The sequence below is a fragment of the Saccopteryx leptura genome, chromosome 13 (assembly GCF_036850995.1).
Source record: "Saccopteryx leptura isolate mSacLep1 chromosome 13, mSacLep1_pri_phased_curated, whole genome shotgun sequence".
NCBI classification, from domain to species: domain Eukaryota; kingdom Metazoa; phylum Chordata; class Mammalia; order Chiroptera; family Emballonuridae; genus Saccopteryx; species Saccopteryx leptura.
This window is the reverse complement of record NC_089515.1, coordinates 10,581,785-10,602,059: the sequence shown is the minus strand read 5'-3', so window position 1 is coordinate 10,602,059 and position 20,275 is coordinate 10,581,785. Positions and strand designations below refer to the sequence as shown.

Below are 20,275 nucleotides of genomic sequence, written 5' to 3'. Positions count from 1 at the left end.
CCCTCCGGGGCGTCACTCTACCGCGACCAGAGCCACTCTAGTGTCTGGGGCAGAAGCCAAGGAGCCATCCCCAGCGCCCGGGCCATCTTTGCTCCAATGGAGCCTTGGCTGCGGGAGGGGAAGAGAGAGACAGAGAGGAGGCGCTTCTCCTATGTGCCCTGGCCGGGAATCGAACCCGGATCCCCCACATGCCAGGCCGACGCTCTACTGCTGAGCCAACCGGCCAGGGCCCATTCCAGGGTTTTGATCATAGAAAGTTGGGGTACAGCCTGGGAGTCTATTGTCAGGAATACTTCATGGGTTCCTCAAAAAGGTAAGCATAGAATGACCACAAGATCCAGTGTAGGGGTTCAGAGTGTCACCCTAAAATGTGCCTTTGTGGTAGGCGATTATTTTGAGCTAAAGGCAATCAAGACCGAGCAAGCTCACAAGAAACTTCTACCTCTCCCTTCCCTTAAAGAATTTAAATTATGGGCTTTACCCATAATAAGCATTATTACAGCCGGACCTGTGGTAGCGCAGTGGGTAAAGCATCGACCTGGAATGCTGAGGTCGCTGGTTTGAAACCCTGGGCTTGCCTGATCAAGGCACCTATGAGAAGTAACTATGAGTTGATGTTTCCCGCTTCCCCCCTTACTCCCTCTCTCTGCTCTCTCTAAAATCAATAAGTAAAATTGTTAAAAAAAAAAAAAGTTATTGCTAGAAATAACTTTTTATGACCTATCTATCTATAGGGCACGGCAAACTCCTGGCTGTTGTACATTTGCTCTTCTTAATCATGTTCCAACGACCTTCCTCTGCTCTGAAGCACCAATGTGCCTTATCTCATGCTCAGCTCAGAATGTCGTGTGCACCTTATCTGTCTGTCTCTTCACCTCTGATGTAGATGGGGCCTTTGAATCTCTTCTGTATGCGAGGCTCCCAGACGTACGTATTCAATTAAATTAGGCTCTTCTGTTAATCTGTCTCACGTAGATCTAATGATTAGAAATAGAGAAGAACAGACAAACCTGAAGGACAGAGGCCATCCGCGGTAGGGATATACCCAGAAGCACGGAGAGCAGGCACTCCCATCCATAGCAACACTGTCATTATGCTGAGTGAAACAAGCCAGCCGCAGGACACACAGTGCGTGGTTCCCCTTCTGCGCGGTACTCGCGGAGGGAGAAGGAAGAATGGCGGTTGCCGGGGGCTGGGGGAGGAGAGAAGTGGGAGTTGCTTGCTGGAGACAGAGTTCAGCTTACCTAAAAATGGTTAAGAGGATGAATTTTATGCTGTGTCTGTTTTACCACTCACACAGAAAGTGCTTCATCCCAGCCAGGCCTGAGAGTGACGAGAGTGGGAATGGGACAGTGAGTGGAAGGGAGGTGGACTGGGTGATCCTAACGGCCCTTCAGGACCTCGCAGCTTGCAAGCGGCTGAGGCCGCAGTCCTGGCTTTGCGGTCTTCTCTGGGGTCCGAGGGGTGCACAACCTGCCCTCTGCCCCTCAGGAGGCCGGGCAGGCTCCTGAATGAAGGCCACAGAGCCTGTCCCCAGGGCCGGCTGCTGCCCAGCGCCAGCTGGTTCTTGCCACATAGGATGCTTAGTGATGGGCGTTAAGTCTGAAACAGATTTATATGTGAAAGCTAATGTTTTGGTCTTGACCATTGGTCCAGTGGACAGGCGAACAAACAATCCACGGGTGGGCCTGCAGCCTCGGGTCTGGGCTGGTGACTTTTCTCGGAGCTTGCAGGCATGGGCCCCAGCTAGAAAGGTTCTCGTACCGGAGCTGTGACCCTTGTGGAGTCTGAGCAGATTCCTCTCTGATCCCTGAGAACTGGCCCTGCTTTCAGTGCTCCTGGAGGGGGTGGTCTAAAGGGTGAGGGTGAGAGCTGGAGTCTGAGTTCCACTCAGGCGGGGGTCTGGGCTCTGCCATCAGTGAGTTGTGAGGCTGTAGCCACTCGTTCCCGCCCCCATGTGTGGTTCCTTCTCTGTCACATGGGAATGGTACTAGTTTTGCCTCATCGAGTTAGAGTGAGGACTCCAGGAGGGTGCAGGTGAAGGGCTGGGCCCAGCGCAGGGCTGGTGGGAGGGTTCTGCAGTGTGAGCACCGATATGCACATGTGTGCCCGGGCTGAGCAAAGAGCGGGTGTGGTGTCCGACAGGCCATCAGCTGGTGAGTTACGCAAGCTCAGACATCTGTTTCTTCATCTGTGATGTTGGCCCAGTAATTTCTTCCCAAAGAGTCATTTTGATGAGACTTACACCAGATAATGTTTAATGTGCCAGGCCAGAGCACATGCCCAATCTACATTCATTCTGCTTTTTGGAGTCTGAGGCCTTTGCCTTCCACGGAGACTTGAGACGAGGGGTCTGGGGTGGATGGCCAGGTTGAAGACCAGAAAAGCCGATTGCATAGGAAGGGACCGGTGTCCTATCTTCCTCCATCGGCTCTCTCTCCTGCTTCCTGGCCCCTGGGATGGAGGGTCTGTGCTGTCCTCAGCAGCTGACCCACTTGCTGAATGGAGGTGTGGCCTCATTTTTCCAGCACAGCTTGGATGAGTTAGGAATCCCCATTCATTGAGACCAGCTTTGTGCTAGCCTCAGAATGCACACTGGGTGGGGGTCGGCCAAGAGCCCAGCTCCTGTGGGGTTCCTGGGTCTGCTGATTGGGGAGAGGGGTCCTTGCCCTGCCCAGCCCCATTCTGGGAGGGTTAGAGATGAGGGGGCTGTATACTCACCCAGAGCAGTGAGAGCCCAGGGTGCTATGGTCCTGCCCGAGGATCCTGTGTCTGTTTAACTAGGCCCCAAACTCCACAGGCGTTCGCGATGTTGATCACTTGAAGGAGGGTAAAAAGCCCCTAGTATTCTGGGACACTGAAGGACCTGAAGGGTTATGTGACCTTTGGCAAGTCACTGACAGATGATATCTAAGGGCCACTCTGAGGGTGGGGCAGGTGATAGCATCTCAGAACTTGGGGTGGGGTGGGGTGCAGGCCACAGGACACAGAGATGCCTCCAGACCCGAGGCCCAAATGCTGGTGGGCTCAGGGATACCCAGGCCAGAGCCAGCGCCCACCGCTGTTCACATACCTGTGTGCTCTGCCACCTGCCCTCTGTCTCCCGATCGGGGGGGGGGGGGCAGGTACACCTGTGTGTGCAGCTTACTCAGTTCCACGTGGCCCTTGCACATTTGCATTACGTGTGCCTCTTCATTGTGTTCTCATTACACGTGTGTTCATTACACGTGCGCCTTTATTGCGAGTGTTCGTTGTATGTTCATTGTGTGCCTAGTCATTGAGTGTGTGTGCTCATTTTGTGCATGCCCACTGTGTGTGTGTCCCTAGCGTGTGCACGCTCATCATGTGTGCACACAGCACAGGTATGATAGAGCCTTCTGGAGTCCTTCCAGCCTTGAGAACCACGTCCTCCGATACCTGGGGGTTTGTGAGGATGGAGAAGAAAGGGGTCTCTAAAACAAGCGGAAATTGACGTTCTTGTTCCCAACATCTGGCCTCCATTTGGGGAAGGTGACTCTCCACGGGAAACAAGAGGACAACATGAGGCCACGAGGGGACCTCAGTCCTCTTGCTGTGGGTGCATTCCACTAGGATTTTCTGAGCCTAAAGGGAAGGCTGTGGTCTAGCCTGGGGTCAGATAACCAGCACCAGTGGGTGGACAGCAGTGGGGGAGGCTGAGAAAGGACCGGGCACCTGGTGGGAGCACCTGCACGATGACTGGGGGCTCCCGGCTGCTGTGGGTGGGGGAGGGGCGGGGAGCTGGGGTCTGAGCACGCAGGGAGAACACACGGGCTGGAGACCGGTGGGGCAGGGCGTGTGTGCCTGGTGCCTGGGGCGTGTTGCTGACTGGCCCCTGAGTCCCTCCCTGCAGCTCTGTTCCGGTCGGGGTGCTGGGGGACAGGCTCCCAGAGATGGGACACAGGCTCCGGAGCCTTGGACAAGACCAACATCAACTGACATCTTTTCCTGTCTCTGCAGGGGGTGGAGGAAAGCGCAAAGGGAAGAGCAAGAAGTGGAAGGAAATCCTGAAGTTCCCTCACATCAGCCAGTGTGAAGACCTCCGGAGGACCATAGGTGAGTGTGCCGCTGGGCGGGAGCTGGGCAGCGGCTGGGCGGGGCACGGAGCGCCAAGTATAACCGAACGCTGTTGTTTCTGGTAGGGCCCCAGACTGCCAGCCTTGCTAATGGACATAAAGGTGCGACCACTGTTTATTGAGTGTTTGGTGGGTACTGGGCAGAATGAGCGCTGTTACCCTTTGAGGCAGGTGCTGTTATTTCACTCTGCCTTTCAGATGGGGAAACCAAGGCACAGAGGGGTCCTGTAACTAACTGGCCTGAAGTCACACAGCCTGTGGAAGGGTGGTGGAGGGGGCCAGGCCCAGCGCAGAGCCCCTACTCATAACTTTCCACCCTTCCTTTGGGGCCTGTGGCTCCTGCCTTCGGGAGGCAAGGCTGAGGTGAGCATCTGGGTGCCCCTTTCATCTTGTGGGGAATGTCAGTGCTCACTGAGGGGCCACCCCCGCTCAGTGGCACAGCCCAGTCCTCTCTATTCCGCACCTACGTGGCCAGGGGCCTCCAACAGCAGAGGGGCTGGTCTCCCAAGGGGCCGGCACAGCCAAGCACACTGGGTGAGGTCCATCGCAGCCCCACTGAGGACACAGCTGTGGTGAGGAGGCGGCCGACTGGCAAGGACCCCTGGGACGTGGGTGTGATGGCGCGTCCCCATACCGGCGGGGCCCTGGCCCTCCTCCCTCATGCTCCCTGGCGTGTCCCTCCGCCCCACTGCGGGAAGGCTTCTTGTTGAGTAAGGGATGGTCATTATTCAGAAGTCTGCAGGCCCAGATGCACTTATGACTTAAGCCCGAGGCTTTGGGTGAACTTCCCTGCGACTGTCTGGGAATGTGTGGCCACTTGCTGGCATTTAGCTTTTCTAAGTGGCTTCTCAGTGTGGCCTGGCCTCCAGCACTTTCCCAGGCCATGCGGGACCGACACAGCCTCCCAGGCCTCCTCAGGCCCAGCCCACCCTCCAGATTCTTCACAGGCCCTGTGACGGCAGGTGACAACTGTTCCCTCTGTGCGTCCCACACGCCAGCGTGGAAGAGGAGCTTGCTCGGCTGGTGTTCATGAAATGAAGGGAAGGCAGATGTGAGCAGGTGCAGAGCTAGGGTGCTAAAGCATGGAGAATAGCGTCCAGACCCCCTTTGACCCTTAAAGCCTCAGGTCAGAATCCCCATGGCATTCTTGGGGCTCGGAGTGGTGTTGGCCAACAGACCAGGGCCTCGGGGTCCAGCCAGACTGGGGTTCAAACCTCAGCCTTTTCGCCAGTCACCTGACATACTGTGGGTCGTGCTCAGCCAGTTTCCTTGGCTGACACCGTGATGATGGACATAGTCGAACGCAGCCATGTGTGAAAGGGCTTCGCTGGAGCCCCCTAAGGACCCAGGGACCTGGTGCCCCAGCACCCTGCCTTCCTGGGAGCCTGGCAGCCTTACCCTCTGCTGGGCCACTCCTCAGTTGGGGCTTGGTGCCCATGTTCACTCTTGATGCTGGAGGCACATGGGCAGGTGGGAGAGAGGTGGGCCCCTGTCTTGGGCTGGAGGGGGGTTTGCTGCTGACAGCTATGGGTGGCTTTCAGAGAGGGGATGTTAGGGAGAGTCTCCTGGGAACCAGGTTCTCTGCTCAACCTCTTGGTCCCGGACCACAAGTTCGCCGGCTACCGGGCACTGAGCCCAGCTTGTCCTCAGCAGACCCCAGGGAGTGGCTCCCACGCAGCCTCGTAGCACTGGTCTGACCCAAGGGGTAACTTTGGAAGAGAGAGCTTGAAATAGGAGGAAGGGACCTTCCGGCGTGAGGGGCTGTGCGGAGAGGCTGGGGGGCTGGGACGCGTCCGGTGGAGCTCCCAGTCCAGAACTGTCACAGCTCTGGGCAGCGTGGGGCCACCCACTGCCTCTCCCATTTAGAGACCAGGCCCCTTCCTCTTCCCCTCCCCTCCCCTCCCCTGCCCTCCCCTCCCCTCTCCTCTCTGACATGCCGGTCTGACACTCAGACGTGACCGAGCCCTGTGGAGGCTTGGTGCCCCCGGACTGGCTGCACGCCTCACTAGCCCTGCTCCCCGTGGGGCTTCTGGGCATGGCCCCAGAAGGGCTGTAGATGTTCCTCCCCGTCCAGGTGGCCTGGCCCTGCCCTCATCACTCTGGTTTGAGGGATCCAGGAACATAGGATTCACTCCGCTTTTCTCTGTCCGTGGACCCCACGCCATGCGCCCCAACCCCATGGGTCCTCCTAGGCCCACAAATGGGCCTCTTGGTGGGGCCCACTCCCCAGGGAGGGTGTGAGACATGTGCGTGCTGGCGTGTGAACGTGAATTCTGTTCTCCTAGAGGACATTGAAAAGACTCTGTGTGCGAACGCAGTGTGAGGAGAGGCCGGGAAAAACAGGAAGGCCACCATAAACCCCGGGCAAAGCCGCGGCCGCGGGCCCCAGCGCTGGGCCTTCCCGCCTGTTTACAGTCCGTCGCCCTGGTGTTTGCCTAGCCTCTGCTGGGGTCCTGCTGGAAGGCTTTCTTAAATAAAAATCTTATTGCTTCTCTAGACCAAGACACAAACCAAACAGTGGCAAATGCTGCATTTGTTTGTCTTGTGGACTCCTGAGCTCACTTTCTGAAGCTCTCTGGGAGGATGTCCCAGGACAGGCCGCAGGCCAAGGTGGAAGGGCCCCTTGGGCCCAGAGGACAGCGTGTGGTGGGGTGGTGGGAAGGCTCCTGATCAGACAGGGAAGGGCAGAGCCCACGAGGACCCTAGGACGCCCTCCCCTCTGGATTGCCCAGAACAGTGGTCTGTGAGAGCCACACCCCCTCTTGCCCTCGGCACTGCCCTGCGTGGACGTGCGCCAACTCCTCCCAGCAGTCAGGGTGACTTTGAAAAGGGAAGACTGCAAACCCCCTGCTGAAACCACGGCAGCCATTCTCCACCCCGCCCGGAATACACCCAAAGCCCTCACGTTGGCTGAAGCCCTTCTCAGAGTAATGCGTTTACATGTTTAAAATAAAATATATGGGATTCTTAGATACAGTTACTGCTACCTTTAAAGTTTATGATATTGAAGTATATCTGTTTCATAATAATAGTTGGAATGATAAGGTCGGCAGCTGGTCTCACAGCTACTGGAATTTTGAATTTGTGATGAGCGTGATGCTTCCAGATATCTGTAACAATGGTGATATGAATGCATCTGTGATTTCTGCTGTCAACGGGTCCCTGGTGCTGTTAACATTACTGGGGGTTGCTGGCATTTGTGACTGAAGGCCACGCTCATTTTCAGTTAGACGTTGGTGAAAAGAAAGATGATATTTTTTTCTATCTGAGTCCATAGACCCCCTAAGTTCTTTTCATGGGCCTCTTGGCAATACCCTGACCCTCGCCTGTGTTTTGGGTCACTCCTTCCTCCCCGGTCACAAGCTACACTGGTCACCTTTTTGTTCTTTGAATACCTCAAGCTTGTCTCCAGCCTGAGCTTTTGCAGTTGCTGTTCCCGCCGGCTGGCACGCTCTTCCCCACAGTTGTTCGAGGGGTCTATAGGTCTCAGCTCAGATACCACCTCCTTAGAGAAGCCTTCCCGGCCAGCGTCTAGGAAGGAGTCATTCTCTCCCTCTGGTGCGGCTCTTCCACACAGTGCTGTCTATTAATGTCCTCCGCCCAGAACGTCACCTGAGACCGTCTTCTGCCTAGTTGTGGGCGTGTGTGTTCTGTCTCCTGTCTCCCCCACTGGACTGGGTGTCCCATGATAGTGGTGACTGTGCCTGGCTGGGTTCACCTCTAGGACAGTGCCTGGCACATGATAGGAGCTCATTAAATATTGAGTGGATGAGTGAATGAATGAGGTAAAACATTGGAAATTAGGGCTCTTTTTAAAAAATTTTTTGACATGTGCTTGCCATACTAAAATATAATCTTAGCCTGACCAGGCGGTGGCGCAGTGGATAGAGCGTTGGACTGGGATGCCGAGGACCCAGGTTCGAAACCCCAAGGTCGCCAGCTTGAGCACAGGCTCATCTGGTTTGAGCAAGAGCCCACGAGCTTGAACCCAAGGTCACTGGCTCCAGCAAGGGGTTACTTGGTCTGCTGAAGGCCCGCGGTCAAGGCACATATGAGAAAGCAATCAATGAACATAAGGTGTTGCAACGCGCAATGAAAAACTAATGATTGATGCTTCTCTCTCCGTTCCTGTCTGTCTGTCCCTGTCTATCCCTCTCTCTGACTCTCTCTCTGTCTCTTAAAAAAAAAAAAAAATAAATAAAAAAAAATATATATATATATAATCTTAGGTAGTGGTATAACCCTAAAGTCATAAAAGTTTAGACTTTGGAGCTACCTTAGAAAGCATCTATTCGAACACCCCCCCCCCCCCCCATCAGTTACAAGGCAGGGACCACAGTCTTTCATCCGCGGAGCGGGCCGGCAGCCGTGGCTCTTGGTGCAGGCCAGTTTTCCCGAAGCCTCAGGTGGCCAGTTCTCACCGTGATGCTAGGTTTCCACAGCGTCCTCAGCCACAGGAACTGGAGAGCACCTGGTCCAGCTACCCATCTCAGACCTAAGTAAAGAGGCTCCAGGGGGCCCCGGGTCCTGAGTTAAGGCTCTCCGTCCGCATCATTTTATTGAAACTCAACCATTCTGGGCGTCCGCTCCCACCAGTAATCCAAGCGGAGGCTCGTTAGGCACGCAAGTGGACAGACATTTCTGCCTCTCTGTTTCTCTGTATTTTATAAAGATGGATCCTACGTTCATTTGTTTAGTCAATAAGTGTTTATTGAGCAATTGTTCCGTGCTCCTGGAGCCCATGCATGGGTTGGCCCAGCAGAGAAACAAAGCGGTGATAACAGGTGAGGAAGTTCTGTGGTGGAGGAACAGGTTGCTGAGCTGGAGGAAAGTGTCAGGGGTCTACAGCCAGCAGGACCATCCCCAGGGGAGGTGGCCTCACCCTGAGCCTCCCAGCGCATCCCTGTGTGAGCTCCCTGAGGGCATGGACCACATCCTGTCCATCTTGGAGTCTCCATTGCTAGTGCAGCGAGTGGAGGGGTGGGTGGGTGGATGGGTGAGGGGAGGGGCGAGTGGAGGGTGGGTGGATGGGTGAGGGGAGGGGCGAGTGGAGGGTGGATGGAGGGGTGAGTGGAGGGGTGAGTGGAGGGGTGGATGGGTGAGTGGAGGGGTAAGTGGAGGGGCGAGTGGGTGGATGAGTGGATGGAGAAAGCAGAATGGTTGGTGCCCTCCTCCCCAGCCCTCACACCGCCGTGGGCGGCGATGAATGTTAAAACAGAAACTCCTTGCCATGTACATCTACTTTCAGTGCGAGCCCCAGAAAGGAGGAGCTGATTTTAGACAGCCCTGGAGGAGGGCGGACGGACCGTGAGAGGAGGAAGGGGGTCTCTAATGTCTGCTTGATGCCACTTCCACTAATGACATTATTACTTACTGAGCCAGTTGTTCACATAAGATAATTAGAGGGCTCAAATCAAAGGCGTTCTCAGAATGTCCAAAACTTGGAAGGCTAGAACGTCATTGTGAAGATAAAAGATTGTTGAGGTCTGCAAATATTTCTCAGTGACGCAGAAAGTTCTGTTGGAGAAAAGTGTGGCATTTTTATTTATTTAGCTCAGTCTCACTGCGTACTTTATTCTTTCATTAAAAAAAAGTAAAAAAAGAACCCCATGAGGGGGCTCGAGTGAAAGAGTTGATTATTCTACTGTTTGGCAATATTTCTGTAGGAACTGTCCAAAAGCTATATAATAAATCAAGGCCCCCTGAGCAACCCCTGGCGAGACTGACGTTTACGAGGAGGCCGTTCACAGAAACGAGCTGCCGTGGTGCCCTGTGTCCTCGTGGGCCGACGGGACGGGGAGATTTCATTTGCCTGGTGGCAGGGTCTCCCACCAAAGCCTTAACTCTTTCCAGGAGCAGGAGCTCAAAGCTGTGGGCGATTCCCGGGAGAAAGTGTAGGATCTTAGCATTAAAGAAAAACACCCAAGCACCAGAATAATGTGAAGGCTGCTATGAACTAGGTCGATAATTCACTCCCTCAGCTTTGTGTGTGTTCTTTAAACAAGAACTCAGCCTACAGAGATTTGTCTTTGTGCTATAGGCACTGTTGTAGGCACAAGGGCTGTACCATCATCTGCAGAAGCAGTTCAGTCTCGGGGAAGGACTTCGGTTCTTGGCACGAAGGTCAGATGGCGGCTCTGCTGCTCCCAGCCGAGAGACGTTGGGCAAGTTGTTTAATTTCTCTGGGTTGCAGTTTCTCAGTCTATAAAATGGAGACACTAATACCAAGCTGGTAGAGCCGGTCATCATCATCGTTGTTGTCATCATCACTGTCATCATCATCGTTCTAGTGGCTTGAGGGCCTTTGAGGGCTTTAGAGATTCCCAAAGAATTGGCTACATGTGATGAATGGAGCTGTTTCTCTGCTGACATCACATGGGCCCAGTGTCCCAGGAACCCTTGCCTTGGGGTCATCTGAATCCCACCCTTTCTTAAGTGTCTGCCTCCAGCCTTTTCCTCCTGGAGGCCCACTCAGATAGATTCCTCTAGCCCTACCCCTCAGTCCTCCCCTTGTCCCCACTGTGCTTCCAGGGAAGTTGACAGTGTCACACTCTGTTCAGACCCCCCTCCCCCGGCCTGGTGGATTTCTTTGCAAGAATATATGGTTGCTTTGAGAGGTTGCACCCCAGGGTCCTAATAGGGAAGGCATGGAAGTTTGCTCTATCTGTACAGTGGTTTTTAGAAGAAGAATGAATCAGCGTGTTATTCGTATAATTAAAAGTGGAATGGATAAAGGCTGGATCTGCTGTCTGATTGCACAGTAGGGCACTGGGGACAGTGGCACCATTTCCCTCTCTGTTGACTCTATGTCCCCTGATGAGTCTGTGGACTCTGAGAGGACACGCAGAACCTCACAATCTCTGCAGACCCCGCAGGTCTATGGCTGAGGGACCCCTGCCCGTTTCTTCTGAAATGCTGGCAGGCGGGAGTCCCTCCACAGCTTTCAGCAGCGGGGCTCTCAGGGCCTCTGTCCTGCGAGGGTTTGGAGGGAAGCCCAGGCCGCGGTCGGCTCAGTCTGACCCTGGCCCCATCCCTGGGGTCTCCAGCCTCCTGCCAGGCTGCTCAACCTGCTGTCTTATCAGCAGTGGCCCCTGAGTACCGCCCACAGAGGTCCTTGTCACACAGCGTGGGTCGTGGGTGCCCACACAGTGCAGTGGGGCGGCTCGGGCCTCCTCGGAGGTGCGGTCGGACTGCTCTGCGCCTCCAGCACCTTCCTTTCTGCTCACTCCTGCACAAGGGCTGCAGGCCCCCCAGAGCTGCCAGGCACACGTCAAGGCCCGGAAAAGACTCCAGGCTCCCGGGACGGGTCCCACCCCGCCCACAGGCCTGAGTGACCCCGTCCCCTTCAGGCCCGCCAGGCGAGCACGAGAGCTTTCGAGCTCCTCGTCAGGGGACGTACGTCATCCTTGTCCTTGGGATGATAAGGGCGCGTCTGCGGCTCTGCCACTTGCCGGGCCCCGATAAGGCACAGCATCTGCGGGTCTTTGAAGGGCAGGATAAATTTAGATGTGGTGGATTTAGAACGTCAGGTGACCTGTTTGCAGCTGTAGGCCTCAGGAGGGAGAGGGCAGCAGGCTCGCCTGCCCACCTCTTTGTGGGCATGGGTCTCACTACTCTGCCAAGATCAGTAGCCACCTGGAGTCACGGGGCTGGGTCCTCAGTGCCAGGCACGCACGTGGGTGCGTGTGGGGTGCTCATTCATCTTACTCAGTGGGTTTCACTTTTGAAGATGCTAGCATGGCACACCGATCGGGACTTTGTACAGACGCCCTGGAATTGTGATTTTCAAAGGCTGCTCAGTACGAAGAGAGTGTGATCCAGAGAAAGCGTCCGCCTCGTCAGGGTTTCTTTTAATGTTTGGGCCCCTGTGTAAGATTTTATTCCAGGGTTAAAACCAAGTTTGAAACCTGCTCTAGGCTAGGTGTCCTGTTTTCAAGATAAGTAAACCGAGTCCCAGAGAGACAAGTGACTTGCTGAGTTCTCCCCACAATCTGACTCTAAGCAGGCTTTCTCCCACTGTCTGTTTGTCTTAATAAAGTGCCACAGTCTGGGGGCTCAAACACCAGGAACGGAGCCGTGGCCGGATAGCCCTGTTGGTTAGAACATTGTCCCAAAGCATAAAGGTTGCCAGTTTGATCAGGGCACATAAAGGAACACATCACTGTTCCTCTCTTTCTCACCCCTCCACCCCACCCTCTAAAATCAATAAAAAACAAACAAACAAAAAACCACCAGAAATGTATTATCTCACAGCTCTAGGGGATAGAAGTCTAAGTAAGATAAAGATGTTGACAGGATTGGTTCCTTCTGAGGACGAGAAGGAACAACCTGTTCCAGACCTCTCTTCCTAGCTTCTGGTGGTTTGCTGGACACTTAGTGTTCCTATGCTTATAAAAGCACTATCCCGCCCTGGCCGGTTGGCTCCGCAGCAGAGTGTCAGTGGGGCGTGTGGACGTCCCGGGTTTGATTCCCGGCCAGGGCACACAGGAGAAGCGCCCATCTGCTTCTCCACCCCTCCCCCTCTCTGTCTCTCTCTTCCCCTCCCGCAGCCAAGGCTCCATTGGAGCAAAGTTGGCCCAGGTGCTGAGGATGGCTCTGTGGCCTCCGCCTCAGGTGCTAGAATGGCTCTGATTGCCTTTTCATTCCCTCTTTTTATTGTTGTTGTTATTGTTCAAGTCACAATAACTTGAACAGTATACTGTTTGGTGTTTTTTGTTTGTTTGTTGCTCTAGCTTTTGCCATGACACTTAGCCTTCAGAAGAATATCTTTGTACTTCGTTGTGGCATTTCCATCTCGGGCTCAGAGGGTGAGGAAGCTCACGCTGTCCTTTTGAAGGCCAGATGCACTTAGCTCAACCGGAGCAGTGTGTGCAGTGGCCTCTGCCTCTTTTGCTTCCTCTGGAATGTTCCATCTCCAGCTCTGTGTCTGCGGACACCATTACCCTGAAATATGCTGCCGACGGACAGCGGACAGCACGGGCGAGGTTCCCGCTTATCAGCCCGAAGCCACTGCAGTCACGGGAGTGAGAAGGGCTTTTTTGTCTGTTTCAGGGCCCACCACTGAAAAAAAAGGGGGAGGAGGGAAGCAAGCTGGTTTATGCAGCAACGGGGACCTCCAACCAGCTCAGGAGGCCGTCCGACCCTCGGCAGCCTGGGCATGACAGCGTTCTGCCCCATAAAGAGACTCTGGGACAACACTTTTAAACGGTCTCTGCCCAGACTCTATTTACGGAATTTATTTCCCGGGCTCCGTCACCTTGGCTGCAGCAACACCTTGGCTGCGGCTCCGCAGGCATCTGCCTCAGCGTGTTAAATACTCCTTATTCCGAGTACCACGGAGCTAGCACCCAAGAGAGGGTGAGAAGAAAAAATGTGGGTGGAAAGTGATTTGGGGCCAATATAAACTTTTCAAATTAAAAGAGAAAAAAAAAACCCAACTGAAGAACAACAAAAAATTTCCTCCGGCAGGAGCTGCTGTAGATTTCTAGCCTCAACCCCTCCCAGCCAGGGGGAGAGAGGAAAACGTGAAATCAAGAAATGGATGGATGTGGTGCTTTGGTGTGTGTGTGTGTGTGTGTTCTGCATTTCCCTTGTGCTGTCCTCATGTTATTCTTTTTTTTTTTGTATTTTTCTGAAGTTAGAAACGGGGAGGCAGTCAGACAGACTCCCGCATGTGCCCGACTTGGATCCACCCGGCACACCCACCAGGGGGCGATGCTCTGCCCATCTGGGGCATCGCTCCGTTGCGACCAGAGCCATTCTAGCGCCTGAGGCAGAGGCCACAGAGCCATCCTCAGCGCCCGGGCCAACTTTGCTCCAATGGAGCCTTGGCTGCGGGAGGGGAAGAGAGAGACAGAGAGGAAGGAGGGGGGGAGGGGTGGAGAAGCAGATGGGCGCTTCTCCTGTGTGCCCTGGCCGGGAATCAAACCCAGGACTCCTGCACGCCAGGCCGACGCTCTACCACTAAGCCAACTGGCCAGGGCCCTTGTGTTATTCTTTAACAACGATTTTTAAAATTGTCTTTTAGCTCTCTTCCTCTCTATGAAAATAATATGGGTCCATGGAGGGAATTTCTAAAGTATAACCTAAAGAGAGGACACTGGAAAGTTGTCAATGAGATCATCGCTTGTAGCATGTTGGTTCACTGCTCTTTCCTAGTGTGTTCTGCTTGTAGGGAGAGACTTGTACCCCCGACACTTGTTTCCCTGGCCAGAAGACTGATGTCCCTTTAAATTGAAATACGTGGTTGTGGAATCCCTGCTGGACTGGGAGGCAGAGGGCCCTGGTTCTCGGGCCACCTCCTTGATTCTGTGTCCTTGGGAAAGTCATTTAACCTTGCTTTGCTCATCCTTAAAATGGGGACCCACTACTCCCCACCTTCGGGGATGATCAAGCGGCCTGAGGAATTACTGGTATGAAGTGATTTGTAACACGCTCTGCAAATGGTTGTGTCCGTTTTTGATGTGGTCGTGGGACCTTTGGGTTGGACACATGGCTGAAGTCACTTTCCGGTCTTCCTGGTGAGTGTGACCCTTTTTCCTCAAGCTTCCCTGTGTCTGATCTCTTAGTGAAACTCCCCACCTCCCTCGGCTGCTCAGACACTTGGAGTCTCCCCTTGCCTCTGCCCCACCTGTCACCCCTGCCACTGCTGAGTGCGCATGGCCAGTCTCTCCGGGCCAGGCAGCTCTGCCTCACAGTGTCTCCTGGGTCAGTCCTCTCGCCCCAGCCCCACTGTTGCCCTCATCCTGGCCACCTTCCTCTCATCCTGGCCACCTTCCCTTGTCCCGGCCACCTTCCCTCATCCTGGCTACCTTCCTCTCCCGCCTGACCACCTTCCCTCGTCCCGGCCACCTTCCTCTCATCCTGGCCACCTTCCCTCGTCCCGGCCACCTTCCTCTCATCCTGGCCACCTTCCCTCGTCCCGGCCACCTTCCTCTCATCCTGGCCACCTTCCCTCGTCCCGGCCACCTTCCTCTCATCCTGGCCACCTTTCTCTCATCCTGGCCACCTTCCTCTCATCCTGGCCACCTTCCCTCATCCTGGCTACCTTCCCTCGTCCCGGCCACCTTCCCTCGTCCCGGCCACCTTCCCTCATCCTAGCCACCTTCCTCTCCTGCCTGACCACCTTCCCTCGTCCCGGCCACCTTCCCTCGTCCCGGCCACCTTCCTCTCATCCTGGCCACCTTCCTCTCATCCTGGCCACCTTCCCTTGTCCCGGCCACCTTCCTCTCATCCCGGCCACCTTCCCTCGTCCCAGCCACCTTCCCTCATCCTAGCCACCTTCCTCTCCTGCCTGACCACCTTCCCTCGTCCCGGCCACCTTCCCTCGTCCCGGCCACCTTCCTCTCATCCTGGCCACCTTCCTCTCATCCTGGCCACCTTCCCTCATCCCGGCCACCTTCCCTCGTCCCGGCCACCTTCCTCTCCCGCCTGACCACCTTCCCTCGTCCCGGCCACCTTCCTCTCATCCTGGCCACCTTCCCTCGTCCCGGCCACCTTCCTCTCCCGCCTGAGCTCCTGTGTGGCCCCCGACTCCCTCCGGGCTCACTCACCCCTTTCCAGCCCAGCTCCATTAGCCGGGGGCCCTTTCTGGAATGCCCATCTGATCACACAACCCCCTGCTTTAGCAGCTCTCTGTCGTGGTCAGGACGGAGCCACAGGCCTCAGTAAGCTGAGCAGGCCTGCCTTTCTGCCCCTGTCGACCTCTCCGGCTTCACCCCGCCTGCCACCGCTGACCCAGCCTTCCCTCCACTGCCTTGGTCATCAGGCTCGGTGTCATCAGCCCAGGAGTGCCCAGCAGCTGTAGACACGGTGCCTATGCCGCAGGCAGGTCAGCTGGGACAACCCCACAGAAGGGCTAACACAGCTCCGTGGAGAGCGTGAGCTCGGGTGTCCGGGGGACCTGGCTGTGAGCCAGGCTCTCTTCCTTACTGACTCTGACTCTGGACAAGTGGTCTAACTGCTCTCATCCTCAGTCTCCCTATCTGCAAAATGGGAGTAGGAGGGTCGCAGGGGGTCACTGGAGACCTACCCGGGAAAGGCTCCACACGGGGCCGGCACGGGTGGGCGCTCGGGGCAGCAGCTGTTTCACCGGCATCCGCCTTTCCATCGTCACTGGTCGTCGTCATCATCGCTGTTGTCAACATGCCCGTGTGTTCAGAGCTTTGTTTCCTGGTTCCCCCCAGTGGTGGTTGCCAGGCCCTCCCGGTTTTAAGTTTATCTGTTTATTCATTCGTTCATTCATCTGTTAAGCCCTCACTCTGTGCCAGGGACCGGGGAGCTGCCAGGTGGCGGGGAGCTGCTTTCACGAGTGGCTCTTGGCAGCATGGGCTGGGCCACATTTATGGCCTTTATATAACCTGAATATCTCCCTTTTCCCTTAGCCCTCCTCCCATCCCTCCGATCACTAACTCTCAGCAGCTTGGGAGTTCTAGTACCTTCCCCTCCCCTTCATGAAAGGCGTCTCATCCATCCATCTGTTCTTCCTCCAGGCGGGAGGGCCTCTCAGACACACGAGGTGATGGGCAGTCCCATCCATGAAGCCCTGTTCAGCTTTCACGGCAGAGGGCCCCACGGGGAGAGGTGAGGCCAGCCGCACCCCGGACACCCTAGTTGCAAGGACGACAAAAAGCACACACAGGATGCTGCGAAACAGCCGCGTGAAAGTGGGCAGCTGTCAGATGTCCGTCCTCAGCCCCAAGTGCCCAGACGTTGGGCAGGGAAGAGGGACAGAGACATCTCTGTGGGTCAGGGAGGTTCCAGTCGAGTAGTGGGACAGAGAGGGGACAGGTTGAGCCTCAGTAGCTCACATGAGCAGCAAGCATTTCCTGGGGACTCAGCGTGGCCGGGCATCCAGCTTCTCGCTTCACAGACAAGCTCAGTGACTCGTTACAAAACCCCGCAGGCCAGGTGCAACTTCCCACCCCTGTTCTGTGGATGAAGATGCAGAGATTCAGAGAGATTAGTCAGTTGCTCAGGTGCAAAGCTCTGAAACAAGCAGAAACCTGAGCCTGAGCCATGGCCACGCCGGCTGTGGATTTCTGCCATGCTGGCCGTGCTTTCTCCGCAGAGGTGGGACAACATGGGGCACATTTGGGAGGGGATGTGTGCACTGTTTTGGTGGGCTGGGTGAGGAGAAGTCATGGGGAGAAAGCCCAAGAAAGGCTGGGTCAGGCCTGAGACACCAACCATGCCCCCAGCATGGAAGGTTCGATGTGTGTCCAGTGGGTAGTAGGGAGCCAGTGACTGTTCTTCTCTGATAGCCCCTGTAGCCACCGTCAGGGTGAGGGCAGAGAGCAGAGAGAGGCTGTGGACAGAGGAGGCTGGGCTTCCAGGGCAATACGAGATTCCTTCACTTGTCCTTATATTTATTCTTTACCTACTACACGCCGGGAGAGAGGAAACAAGGTTTCTCCAGTGCCCCGCCCGGGCCCTGGAAGGTGGCACCCGCGGCCTCCGCCTCTGATGGCAGCTCAGGAGGCGGCAGCCGCTGGAGCTTTTCCCACTGGCAGCGTCAGGCTGGGAGCAGGTTCCTCCTGTGACGCCGGCCACGGGCATTCATATTGCCTCTGACATCTCCGAGCCAGCAGCTGTTCCCGCTGCCCACCTGTCTCTCCTCTGCCCTCCCTGGGGTGGATTCTCGCTCCCCTGCTGCTGCTCGTTCTCCCCCTCCCCCTGCAGGGCCTTTGGAAGGGCGGCAGACAGGCATGAACACACACTGGCCATCTCTTTGCCTGGGCTGTGCCCAGGCGCAGGGAACAGAGAACATTGGTCACGTTGCAGGTGGGGCTCGCAGACGCGAGCTGACCAGGGGTCAGAATGTGGGTGTGGGGCTCAGGGGAGCTCTCCGCCCCTGACAGTCCCCTGGCCTCTTCCTCTGGCCAGCCAGACATGAGACGTATTCTACGGGGCTTTTGGTCCCCTCTGTCCCCGTTTGGCTTTAACACGACAGGAGTAGATCTCACTGTGCTCCCCAATGTTATGTTAACTTCCTAACCACCTCGGCCGCACACCCCCGGGCTCCCGTTTCGGTCAGAGGCTTTCCAGGCCTCCCGAGCAGAAGCCTCGGTTCCTGGCCCCAGGTGGTTGGATCTGTGCCGTCTTCTCTGCTCCGTTGCCTTGACACGTGTCACCCTGCTTGGACCAGTGCAGTAGCCTCTTCCTGGTCCTGGGTCTGAGCGGTTACTTCTTCCCTTCTGCCCATCCAGGGAGACCTTCTTACTGTTTGCTGTTCTCAGCACGCAGAAGCTTATTGACTTTTCTGAAGATATTCACATTGAGGCTCCAGGCAGATGCAGATGGCCTATCCACTGCCCGCGGGACAAAGTCCCAGTCACACAGCCCCACGGCAGGGCCTCTTGCCTGCCCTGTCCTCTGTCCCTCTAACCTGGGTCTTTGACTCGCTACATAAAGCCACGCACAGTGTTCCTCTCCCCATAACCACCCAGGCCCTGGGAGACTTCAGGCTTGTCATGCCCTTAGGTAAACCTCTACCAACATGGTGGTTACCAGCATGACCTTTCAAGTCACAGTGTCAAATTCCTGCTTTTCTTTAGGAGCTGTGTGACTTTGAGCAGTTTGCTTAACGTCTCTGAACTGCAGAGACAGAACCAAAGCGGTAGTGATACCGATAAACATCACTGGTCAGGCTGTCCCATGTGCCGGACACAGTGCCCAGCACGTTGCATTCCTTCCTTACGCCCGCCCCGTACCCTCCAGAGGGAGGTGCTGTCCCTAGGCCCATTGGCAAATAAGGAAATTGGGGTTCATGGCAGTGAAGCCCTCGCCCGAGGTCACACATCAGGGACTCAGAGCCAGACTCAGGTGCTGTCTGGGTGCTAGGCCGTGGTCACAGATGTGAAGACCACACCACGCACTTTTCGGGCTTGCTAAGGGGGTTTGAATGTGGTGGTGCATTTGGAAGTCCCTGCCCAGCGCTGGGCACCTAGGGGAGCTCAGTGCACAGGTTGTCTTCCGGCTGCTAGATCTTGGCTCGAGCGATAGCCTCTGTCTTCCACTGTCCCCATGCGTGTCCTGCCTCCAGCATCAGTGGACCCCTGCCTCAAAGAACCACTCACGCCCACCCCCAGGAAACACAACTCGGCTCCAGGTGTCCGACCGCTTTCCTAGGAGGCATGTGACGTCCTCACCACCTTCGCATGCTAGCCCCGCCCCTGTGCCTAGGCCCCTTTGGGAGCTGATAAGGTGTCCACAGAGCCCGCGAGGGGATCTCCGAGGGAGGGCGGGGAGCAGTGATGATGAGAGGGTGTTGATGCAGGGGGGCCCAAGGAGGGGACCTCTGGAACAGGCCTGTGCGGCCACAGCAGCTCGTGGGCCCGGCGTGGCCACGCCCAGCCCGGCGGCCTGGTCCTCACACCTCCACAGTCTGCAGGACTTTGGCATTTGTTTCAGTGACTTCCTGACCGTGACCTCCTGGGTCGGATTTATCATTTCCTGCACAGGAAGGAAAAAACCCCACGCAGCTGGGTTTATGGCGGGTGAACTCCGTCCCGCTGAAGCTGGCTTCCCACTGCGGGGCCCAGCCGCTCCTGATAGACCTACGGCCGCATGTAGCTGAGCGGCCAGGCTGACGGGCCACCTGAGGGCCATCAAAGGGTGCTGGCTGGCTCCTGGGCCCTGCTGGGAGGACCTCACGCGGATGAGGGTCCTCCCTGCTCCCCTGACCCCCAGGCCCCAGCTGAGGCCCCGGAGACACCATGCACCAGAAAGCTCATGAGGATGGGCTGGCCTTCCTCATTCTCCCCCGGTCACGGGGCCCTCCGACGACAGAGCCGCCGCGCCTCTTGGGCTGGACCAGGGACATCGATGTGTCTTTCCCCCGGGAACGGAAGGAAGGCAGTCTTGCGGAGAGGGGGCTGGCGGGTTTGCCCTCTGCTGGACTCGTTCCCCCACATCAGCCTCCGGAGATGGTCACCCTTTCTGGGAACCGTGTCACCCTGGTTGACTGCTCTGTCCTGAGGGCTGAGGTACAACCCGCACCTGGCCATCCGAGGGGAGACCCGGCCTGTGCGTTCTCAGCAGAGCCTGCGGGATTCCCTCTTGTCAACAGGACATGTTGTCCCCTCAGCCTGGCATTCGTGACCCACCTCTGTATGCCATGGGTGTGTGTGCGTGTGCATGAGTGTGTCTGTCACCAGCCTGAGTTCCCTGGAGCAGACTGC

General features: G+C 56.2%; 1 protein-coding gene across 1 annotated transcript in view; it reads left to right on the top strand.

Moving 5' to 3' along the window:
- Positions 1 to 20,275, top strand: part of GRK5 (G protein-coupled receptor kinase 5) — a 207,597-nt gene that overhangs the window by 96,682 nt on the left and 90,640 nt on the right. The window contains exon 2 of the mRNA XM_066355796.1: positions 3,979 to 4,074. Coding sequence (XP_066211893.1) covers positions 3,979 to 4,074 — 96 coding nt within the window. The remainder of the gene's footprint in view (positions 1 to 3,978; positions 4,075 to 20,275) is intronic.